Consider the following 11,616-nt stretch of genomic DNA (forward strand, 5'->3'; position numbering starts at 1 on the left):
CAAGTGCCTTGAAAGCATGAGGACCTAAGTTCAAATTCCTAAAACCCACGTAAAAGCAGACCACAACAAACAGCCCATGTCTAAAATCCCAGGGCTCCTACAGCAAGAAGAGAAGCAGAAACGGAAGAAAGCCCTGGCCCTCTCGCCCCAGCTAGCTTGCCCTATGCGGCAGAAAAACAGCAAAGGAAACCCCAGATCAAACAATGTAGAAGGTGAGGACCCAAACATGCTTGCACACACATGCAAACACACATACACCCAAACCTGCTTTCACAGACACACAAACACACACACATGCCCAAACATGCTTGCACACAGACACATTCTTATACAAACACATACATTCAAACCTGCCTGCACACAAACATGCTTACACACATACACACACACACATACACACACACACACACACACACACACACACACACACACACACACGAAAACTCTCCACAGGTAGAGAAGCTCTAGAAAGTAGATGAGGAGCTCACATTGTACACACCTCCAACCTGGCTGAATCACCTACAAGTGGAGACTTAGGTTGTCAGTCTAATTTAATAGCAAGGAAGAAACATGAGATAAGTGGTCCCTAGAACATTCCCCATCCTATTCTTGTCCTGATGTTGTCCTTGAAAAGCCTTTTTATCTTTATCCAAATACCATCTTTTAATCTCATCTGCAAAAAAGTATTATCTCCCTTATTGGCTTCTGGGAAGATTAAATGAGCTAATATGGGAAATGGAATCTGTGTGTTGGAAAGTGACTACTTTCTGTGGGCAAAGGTTCACACTGACTTAGTTGCAATCAAAATCATGAAGAAGATGACTCATTTGGCCATGTTCACACAAATCAACAAAACAACAGACTCGGCATTCTTCATCTAATTTTCAAGCACTCCTTTGCAGTCACATGACACATTTGCAGAAGTACTAATTCTAAGACCTTCTCCCAAATCAACAGACTCATAATCTCGATAATAAACTCAAGAATCTCTATGCCAGTCAAATTCTTTAGGCAGTTCTGACATGCAGTCAAGTTGGGGGAGAATACTGTGTTCCTTTAGACAAAGTTTCTATCAATCATGGGACATAAAACTGTTCTGGTCTCATCTTTCCTGAGATATACATTGTGAGAGCATAGTTTTACGTCAACTTGATACAAACTAAAGTCCTCTGGGGGGGGGGAGGGAACCTAAGTTGAAAAATGCCCCCATAAGATGGGGCTGTAGCAAGACTGCAAGGAATTTTCTTAATTAGTGATGCATGGGGGAGCCCATGGTGGGTGGGGCCACTCCTGGGCTGCTGGTCCTGGTTCTATAAGAAAAGAGGCTGAGCAAGCCATGGTGAGCAAAGCAGTAAGCAGCACCCTCCATGATCTCTGTATCAGCTTCTGCCTCTTGGTTTCAACCCTGTCTGAGTTCCTGTCCTGACTTCCTTTCATCATGAACAGTGATGTGAAAGTGTAAGCCATAAACCCTTTCCTCCCCAATTAGCTTTTGGTCATGGTGTTTCATCACAGCAATCACAACCCTAATTAAGGCACGCACGCTAAGATCCAGAGGAATGTTCATCCATAAATATATACACAAATATACACAAGACATGGATGTAGACACACATAAAAATGGAAATGAATTGTAGAAGAACACTAACCAGAAAGGGGAAAGACTATACCTAATAATAAAATGTGTCAAATTTGGAGACCTAAAGAATAATTGAGACTTTTAGAAGGATATACAAAATGAGAAGAGGGTAAAATGTTCAGGCAAAGAACAGGCTTCTTGGAAGACTCCTGCTATATGAGACCACACATCACTTATGGTACTCTATCAGCAAGAGCTTACTCCCCCCCCACACACACACACATGACACAGGTGTACACACCCAAAGGTCAGGGACAGACCCATCAGAGCAACACCCAAAACTAGCACAGTGCCTAGTACCCAGCTGCCTGCTGTCACTAAGAGTGTTGAGCACAGACCAGTATAAAAGGTGGTAAAGGACTAAAGACAAAGAGCACCCCCAGAGGGAAAAAAGCTCTTGTCCCAGATCCCTGGGGCAAAACTAAGAATAAGTCAGCTTAAGGTAATGAGATTCAGCACAAAACAAAAAGTTCATGTCCCTGCAGGCATCATTAACTCCATCACACAGAGCAGAACCACTTGGGAAAAAGAAGAAAAAACCCTGCAGATCTGTGGTCAGGGTCTGTATCAGTGAGAAAACAGATCCTGTACTACAAAGGCTGCCTGATGGACACGATAATCAATGGCCTCATTTCCCTGTTTAACCCCCTCCCTAGAACCCAATGTTGGTGAGCCTCCCTGTCTAGACCCACACAAGCCACCCCTGTCTCAGTCCCCCTCCTCTACAGGCTTCAGGCTGTCTTGTTTCTTCAGACATGACTTATTCCATACCTGGGATGACCTCTACCTACTGGCCACTGGTCCATCCTTTGTAACTAACTCAGCTGTTGTGTCCTCCTCCAGGAAGCCCAGGTTCTCATGACACCCAGTGCAGTAAACCCACTTGGCTTGTCAATCCTGCATGTCCTGGACCACAGATAGTAAAACCATCCTCCATCTAGGAGCAAACCCTGAACCTCTGTACTCCATGGCACCTCACACATAGCCAGGGTACATGAGTGTTAACTAAATGCTTGTTTTGATCAACTAACACAGTCAAGATTCCAAAACACAAGTGCCAGTACACTTGGCTAAAAGAAGAGTCTATAGAATCCAAGTGGGAAAATTCTGAATGTGGAGATCCAAGTTCAAATCCAGAATGATCTAAGTAAGATGAGTTATTTAAAGACTCTCGACCTGCTTCCCCATCTATGAAATAAGAACAATATTCAAAAACTGCTTATGAAGAAAGCACCCACTATGCACTCAGCACACAGTAGGCCCTCCCTACTGTACTCAGCAAGGAGATCCCCTCCCACTCAACACAGTGGTCTTCCACTTTCAGACCACAAGCTCTTCCAAGGCCTTCTCCCACTCCTATAGACTACTCTGAGCACATAAAGGTTTAGATGCCAACAAATCCCTCAGAGGCTGTTCTCTGTTTCCCCTGTTCAAGGCTGTGGAAAGGACAAAAAGCTCTGAATCTCAAGAGTGAACCTGTAAGGGGAACCTTCTGCTCCTCTGGCCTGCACTGCTGGACAAGAGTTAGAAGAGCCACTTGGATTCCCATTTCCCCAACTCCCCCGCTCATAGGAAGGTTTCTGTTCTTAGGGGCTCCTTCGTAGCGTTCCGAATGCATTCAACTTCCAAAGCAGCTAATGGGCTGGAGAACAGGTTACAGAGCCAAGTGCCACCAGGCCAGGCCGAGTGAACAGGGAAGGCACTGGCTGGTGAGGCTCCAGGGAGCTCGGTAGTGTAGCTCACGTGCACAGCGCACCCCGGTAGGTCATTAGCCTCCTCCTTTGGGACCTGGCTACAGAGGGAAGGAGGTTCAAACATCAACCAGACTTCTCATGGGTGACAGGCATCGACCACCCAGCCAACCTCCAGTGACCTGCCAGCGGCACCCACCGACCGCCAGTCCCGGGGTGGCTGGCCCGCAGCGCCTTCTCCGCCACCGGACTGCTGCTTAAGTTGTTAGCCTCTCTCGGTCCACGAGCGCGCGCCCACCACCCACACCCACTGCCACTTTCACTTACACGCGCCAAGGATCTGGAGACGCCCGAAGCTTCTTAAATCCCCTAAGCACCTCTCCATGGCCGCATCCCGCGCCTGTTACCTGCTCGCGGCACCCAGACCCCCTCATGCTTTGGAACCCTCAAACCCCACGCATGGACCGCGCTCCCTCCCACCGGCCAGTGCCCCGTGCCCTGCGCGCCACCAAACGGCATACCTTGGGGGTCTGCACTTCGGGTCCCAGCGGCACCTCCAACTTCCTCTTGGTGACCCAGAAGAACAGCAACACGGTGATCCAGAGCACCCCGAAGATGGGCAGCGCCAGGCGGCGAGTCAGGCGCCGCATGGTCCCCTCTGCCTGCTCCTCTCGGCGGCGACGCGTCCCTGGGGCACCCCCCGGCGGTCAGGGGCGGCGGGGCACGAGTCACCGAGCGAGGTCTCGCTCTAAGAGAAACGCTGCTCCCAGGATCCCGATGTTGGGTGGTGGGGTCCTGCCCCGCCCGCTTCGGAGAGAAGCCACAGCGGGGACCGAACGAGGAGGGGCGCTGGAAACCAGTGACCCGGCTGGGAAGGGGCGAGGGGCAGCTCAGTCGGGCGCCCACTCCAGCCGCGGTGGCCGCCGAGATGCAGCTGCGCGCAGCGGCTGCCTTTGCCCGCGAGGGAAACTGACTGGAGCAGCAGGGTAGGTGGAATCTGAGGTTCTACCCGGCACCCCCGGAGGAGCACGAGGAGGAGGGAACGCGGAGGGAGGGCGGGTCCGACAGAAAGACTGACTCCGAGGGAGAGTGGGGCGGGAGCGAACCCGACTCTGAGAGGGGGCGCTACCGCCTCCCGCCGACCGAGGAGCACAGCGTGGTTGAGGGATCGCAGCTCTCGGACCATCCCGGGCTGGGGCGGTGCGGGTCGAATGGGGCGGGAACCAGTTACCGGAATTGTGGCTACACCAGCTGCAAGCTGATACTTAAGGACCTGTCCAACCCGCGCCAAGTGAGGCACAGGCTGGGAGGAGTGCCCCTTCGCTCCGGGCACTGCACGTGGTGCTCATATCAGGGTCCCCTATGCAGCCAACACTGGACAGTGAGGCTGACCCAGAAGCTGCCTCAAGTCCAGGCTCACTCGTTTGGCCATTGGGGCCAAGGTCAAGTTCAGCCATCTCCCCAGGGCATTTCTTTGCCTTTGAGCAGGTGCCTGGCAACTTTCTTTGCTTAATGAAAAACTGAGCCGGTCTAAATTTAACTTGAAAGATGTCCTTTTAAAAATTAAGGCAAAATTATCTCCCCGAATAGTTTTCTCTCCTTGTAAAGTATTGGGGCTTTCTGGAGAGGGGGCCAAAAGTTAGGGCTGAGAAAGTGGCCATGGGAATGCGAGCACTAGGTACACAGTTATATTTTTTCAAAATTCCTTTCCCAACTGTTTTTAAAGAATATGCCTTCCAGTTACAAATTAAAGTCACTTGGATTTAGAGACAGGGAAAATTCTGAACCCAGTTGCTACATAGGACTCGGGTAGGCTGGAATTCACCATATCTCTAGACTAGGGAATGGTTCCTAACTTAGCTTACCTACACCAACAGTGCAAATCACAACTATATCCTATGCCTTCCCTATTAGATTCCTCATCTTAAAAGGGATGTGAACACTGAATGACAGGCATCTATCTGTCTTCCCTGAGAGTACAGAAAGAAAAGGTGAATTTTTTTCCGAGAAGCAGTGGCCACTGGAACCATGCCGTTTTAGTTAGAGGGAGGCTGGCTCCAGGTTTCTTCAGGTGAGAATGACACAGCTAATAGAACAGCTTCATCTCCCCTACACCTTCATTCACAAAGCTAGAGCTTGCTATCTGGGCAGCGCCTACACCTGACTGCAAGTGAGAAAGGTGTCAAACAGCTCTCCAGAATTCCTTCTGAGATGCTATGGCGCCCTCAAGACACATGCTCAGAAACGGAGGAGCCCACACAAAGCCTCCAGGGTGTGGTACCCTCTCAAAAGCCCTGGGGAGTCCTGGAGGTAAGGGGCTGGAGGTAAGAAACTTGAGGTTGGAAACAGCTATGGCAATCAAACAGCCAGAAAAAGCTTGCCAGCCCACTGCCAGACTCGGCTGCTTTTGCTGAGCACTACACAGGCCCCTGCTGACTGCTGATGTCCCACACTCGTCTTTTTTTTTGGGGGGGGGGGACTCCTAACCTCCAAAAGGTTGAGTCTACTCTCTGGTTGATGCTTCAGGCAGGCAAAGGCCTGGGTACATTAACTGCCATAGTATGAGCGGTAAGTGGTAAAGGTGCCCACTCCTGCAGTTTTCTGAGCTCCCGGGATCTTTTCCAGGAGCCTCACCCTAGGCCCCTTGGTCCTGAGCCTACAAAGTGTTCTGTTTCAGCTCTGCAGGGGACCCCCCACCCCCAAGCAAGCTGTGGAGTGCTCCAGGCTGGCGCTGCAGCAGGAGTCCATTGCTCAGCGCTTTGTGATGCTGCTTCCGAGTAACAGATGGCAGACAGTTACACAACACCACCGCCAAGCTCTTGAGATGATGCAGCTCCACAAGGCCTGCTGCTGAGGTGCATCATTCAGACTGTTTGGCATATGGGGAAACCAAGGCCCCAGGGTGAGATGACTGTGTACGAAGGCCTGTAACACTGGGAAGATTGGAGAGTCTCTTCTAAAGCTCTTAATCATTATTCTGTCTTCCTTTCTCATGGGGAAGAGTTCGTGGGCCTTGAAAGATTTCTAAAGAATCCAGTTTTGCTAAGTGCCATCACCTGATCCAACCAAAGGACAGACCGGTCAGGCCAGTAAGTGTCATTGCAACTGGGATAGATTACACATGAGTCTACAAACTTAATGGAAGGCAGACAGAATCTCCAGGTCCCAGCACTGTAGATCTCTCCTGAGAGCCAATGTATCTAGAGATTCCCAAGCTAGGACAGATATTTAAAACTGTTTAATAACCATGTTAGGGGGTGTGGCAATGGCAATGAGCATGAGGTTCTGAGTCCCATTAGCAGAACTCACTAGGAAAAGAAAGAGGGAGGGGGAAGGGAAGAGAGAGACAGAAAGAGGAAGGAAGGAAAGAAGGAAGGAAGGAAGGAAAGAAGGAAGGAAGGAAGGAAAGGACTCTCGAAACCCAGAGCTGAGGAGGCAGAAACAGGTAGGTCCCTAGGGTTCATAGCCAGCTAGCCTAGTCTGCTTGTTGAGTTCCAGGCCAGTGAGAGACCCTGCCTTAAAAGCACAAGATGGATGATACTTGAGAAGAGCATCCAAGGTCATTACCTCTGGCTTCCAGGTACACCTGCACATACACACACAACTATACAGGCAAATACACCTGCCTACATAGCAGTGCTCTGTTGATCTCACAGGAGGGCATTAACTCTATTATTAGTGACCAACACAAACTACAGTTTTCTCACCACAATCAACATAGGGAGGGAAAGCTCCAAGCAAAAGATTTTGGCAGGAAATGAAGGAAAAAAAGAGTCTACTCTGAATTAGGACTCTCGTTTGGCCTAAATAGATCTACCTCATGGTCACAATTCTTTAGCCAGCTCATTTCTCTCAGTTTGCCCCTGAGTACCATGACATTCTTCCGAAGAACCCCTCAGCTCACACATTCACAGGTATAATCTTCCTCTCCCCCTGGATTTGGACTCTTTGTGCCACTGCTGTCACTGGAAAGCTCTGTATAAACTGCTGTCTCCTCACAGGCAAAGACATTAGAGAACAAATTGGGTACTGGAGCAGATGTGAGTCATTCATGTTAGTATAAAAACTACAGAATAAAACCCATTATGGCCCCAGAAAGCTGTGTAAAGCAGCATATGGAGCAAATGTAAGCTGGAAACAGGAGGAAGCTGTGAAGTCCGATGCATATGCTCTCTGGCGGCGTTTGCTGTGGGTTTTCACACTTTGCTTTCATTGCTCTTAGCTGTCGGCCTGTCACTCTCCTACAGCTCACTGCACCCTGCACAGGCAGCACCCTTTGTTCCTCAAGTCCCACCTCCCTGCCCACCAGGAGTTCAGGGGGCATGCATGTGTGTTCTTGCACATGTGGCTCTATGCATATCTTGCCATATGAACACTCACCAGACTTTCCACCCATTTGATGCCCCTGATGGCCAGGCTCACAAATTTTTACCTTACCAGGCCTAGGTGGTTTTCTGTGCAGGAGTTTATCTCTTCTAGGCCAAAGGGAAAGGTGAATAGGGGCTAGGCAGATGGTGGCACAGTTAGATATGAAAAGCTTGCATGCTGCTCGGGTCCTGGCAGGGTTCCCCAGAAGCAAAAAAAAAAAAAAAAGGAAGTGTAGGGAGAAGAATTCAAAGATGTCTGTCTTCATTCCACAGCCCTACAGGAGAAAGTCTTTGAGCCAACCCCATGCAGTGGGCCCTGTTCAAGTCTTAGCTGTAAATAATGCATCAAGCCCCTCTGCCTCTGCCTTCTTGTTTTTTCTCTCTGCCATAGATCTGTCAAAATCACATGCCCTGGGTCTCCTACTAGGGCTTTTTCTGCAGTGAGCAATGGAATCATCCCGGCTGAGTGTAAGGGAGAAGGAGCTATCCTCAACCCCACGCCCATCCTTTCCACCACACTGGCACACTTTTGTCAGAACAATAAAGCCAGACGGCTTTTCCTCTCATCTTTGATGGCTATATGGGTGGCTCTATCCAAGGGTTAAGGCACCCGACAGTCACTTCTCTGAATCTTTATCTATTAAGCATTTTACTTTATGCTCCCACTACCTCAGCCCTTCCCTCTGCCTTTTTTTAAAATTTATTTTTATGCACTACTGTATAATTTGTTTCCTTGAAAGGAATTTAGATTTTTGCATTTCAAAAGCCTGCTTTTTTCATTATTTTGAAATGCCCCCAAACTTTCTTTGTTCCTTATCCAAATGCTAAGCATAAAATTTACTACTGCTACAATGATAGGTCTTAGCTGTTAGTAGAAACTGGTTTGATCTTCAATGACTGTGGCCCCTCCCCCACATTTTACATAGAAAATGCAATGTTCTTGCTAGTGTGAAGGAATGACTCAGCTTAATAGGAAAGAAAAAAAAAAAAAAGGAAGAAAAATCTTTAACCCAAATTAGCTAGTGGGGACTCTGACTGAGAAGAAGAGCATAGTCTGAAGAATAGGGAAACCCAATGACAGTTGTCATGCCCTGGATTCCACCTGCTTTATATATGAGAGTCCCTTATAATCATCATAAAGGCATGAGCCTACCTTCAAAAAAGCTCAGGAGTAAATAAGTTTTATAGGCCTCTCAAATCTGCAGGAACTTCAAAGAGGTACCAAGCACATCCTAAGATTGGATAGCCACAAAATTAGGACAACCCCTGGAAGCCAAGGGCACATTTTATATGGAGTCACTAGCTGTGAAGAGTGACCCCATGCCTTAGTTTGCTTGGGTTTCTTCTACTCATTTTTCTGGCCCAATTGTCAATAATGTCCCCTTTCATGATCAAGATGTTCCTATTATAGATGATAATAAATTATATATAATTATAGCTATAGATACTATAGATAATAAATTTGATAACTAACAGGATAATTTCCAGTGACTTTTCTAGAAGAAAGATTGCTTAAAACATGGGTACTTGCTCTTCAAATTGTAATATATATATACTGTTTGAGATGCTTCAGATAGTCACACTACAATTGACAATACAGACAAATCAAGCTGGCATGTATCATGATGTTAATGCATTTTCTGATCCCATGCACACACTACTGGAGAGGTTTCACACACATGGCAGTTCACAGATCCTGGGAAGCAGCTGGATTCCTTCAGAGGACAGGAGTTCCTGCACCCAGACTCTACTCACCCTCACAGCCACCTCTCCCTCTGGCCCACATGGCTATGTTAGCCATGAGAGTCATAGGAATGGATGAAATGAGAGGAAGTCGAGGAATGGCAGAGTAAGCATGATGAAAACAGAAGTAGGGAGCATTGGGGTATATGACACAGGTGTCACAGTAGCTGGGAATGTGGAGGCCATGGAAGTTCAGCAGTGATTCCTGCACCTGGTCACCACCAACATAAATCAACTGCAGCCATAGCCTTCCAGATGTCTAGATGGTGATGTGAAGTCATGCAGTCTCCTGGAGGATCTTAACTGTGGGTAGCTTACTCAATGCTCCCTCCCCTTACCAAAAGAAAAGAAAAGAAAATGGATGGAGTAAACAAAACAGGTGATCTAGATCTAGCCTGCTGCTTGCCAGTTTGCAAACTATATGTGGCCACAAGCAGATGTTCATGGATACTGCCTCCTACCTTGGAGACTTAGCTAAGAAAAGGGGAGGAATGGATCAGAATCATAGGGTAGGATGAGGACCTTGGGGATCATTTAGTTCAGCACTCTTCAGTTTGTACTTGAAAAAATTGTAACCCAGAAAATCAGCATGATAAGCCAGCAGCAAGACATTATGTCTATGGTCAAGCCTGGACTATCCCCTCTCTACCCTGCTTAGTCCTCAGCCCTCCTCGCTATGCATCATGCTCCAAAGGGACACTCTTCCCTAGGTTTCATAGACCAAGAGGAAGGGGGAGCCAAGACACTTCTGGGAATGGAAATGGGGAAGCCACTGGAGTTTCCTGATAATCCAAGAAACAACAAAGATATTACAAGCCCAGACTCTGAGCATTTTGCTCTAAGGACTATAAATAAATAGCCTCCCTACCCCAGCTCTCTCAGAAAATACAAGCTGGCAATTTGAACAAAAGCTTCAGCTCTAAAGACCTGGTGCCTCCTCATGTCTCTGCTGGGTGACAGGATGGCTCCTAGATAGAGCTACCTTGGTCCAACTGAAAATTAGCTGCATCCCAACAGGAAAATCATTTTTAGAGCCTGTTCCAATTCACTTGCTAAGTGCAGTACAAATATTAATTAAACACAAGATTATTTGAAAAATGCTTTTAGCATTTGAACTTAACTGCTTTCGTCAGAAAATTATATTAATACCATCCCCCTGTTGCAGTTTTCTCTATGCAGACAATTTATTTTGCCTACCTTCTGGCTATCTTACCTTTTGTGTCATCATTTTCATGAGACAAATGAAAATAATATTTCTCTTGTGCACAAAAGAGCCAAATCCTCTCCTCTGGCTTGATCCAACAAAGGCCAGTTTGAACAGTAATGGAAAAGAAACCTGATGTACAGTCCAAGCACAAATCCTCAGGGAAAAATAATGCATCTCTTTGGGGAGAAAATCACTTATACTTATGAGGTAGGATATTTTCAATTTATAAAGGTTTCCTATTTCTTTTGATTGCCAGGATAACTGCATTCCAGAAAGGTTAGCCTTCTCATGTATTAAGACAGAACTGACTCTCAGATCTGGGATGCAGATTCACAAAAAGGATGTGACAAGCATCTCTCTCCATGTGCTGGACCACCAGCCTTGGGGACTCAGAAGCAGTGCAGATCACAGGGTTAAAATCCATTACCCAGAGAGATGGGAAGGTTCCCTCTTGCTGGTTCCTTCCCCCTCTCTGCTCCTAGACCTCAATTCCAAATTGATTTCCTTAATAACTATTAAAGATCTTTTTAATTAAACCAGGCATCTTCTTCCTTGGCAAACTTTTCTTGATGACATCTCTGGTTAATTAAAGGTTTAAGCTGCAAAGACATATTACATAAGAACAAGGGAGGCTGTTTTATGGCATGCCAGGGAAGGATCCCGCTGACTTGTGTAGCAGAAACCCAGCTCTGCCTAAAAGCTGTGCATCTGTTCTTTGTAGGCCTGCAAAGCCCCAGAAAGTGTTACTGATAAAGGTGCTTGGGCGGGGTGAGTCAGATTTCTCCTTCTTGTGTTTCTATTTCTCCCTTTCAACATGCCTGGTGAGTGCTCCTCAAGTGTTCCTCATTAAAAACATCACTCATTTTGATCCCAACTCACTGATGCTGACAAAACATTTTTACCTTTTCATCCAAAATGCCTGAAGTAGCTGATACATTTGTAATAAGAGAAAAGAATACAGGCCTTTTC

At 47.2% G+C, this 11,616-nt stretch overlaps 1 protein-coding gene across 1 annotated transcript in view; it reads right to left on the reverse strand.

Moving 5' to 3' along the window:
- The window catches only part of Galnt14 (polypeptide N-acetylgalactosaminyltransferase 14), a 217,707-nt gene extending 213,469 nt beyond the window's left edge, over window positions 1-4,238 (reverse strand). The window contains exon 1 of the mRNA XM_051181849.1: window positions 3,852-4,238. Within this exon, the coding sequence (XP_051037806.1) occupies window positions 3,852-3,980 (129 nt within the window). The 5' untranslated portion in view covers window positions 3,981-4,238. The remainder of the gene's footprint in view (window positions 1-3,851) is intronic.
- Window positions 4,239-11,616: the final 7,378 nt, after the last annotated feature.

This window comes from Phodopus roborovskii, unplaced genomic scaffold (assembly GCF_943737965.1).
Source record: "Phodopus roborovskii unplaced genomic scaffold, PHOROB, whole genome shotgun sequence".
NCBI classification, from domain to species: Eukaryota; Metazoa; Chordata; class Mammalia; order Rodentia; family Cricetidae; genus Phodopus; species Phodopus roborovskii.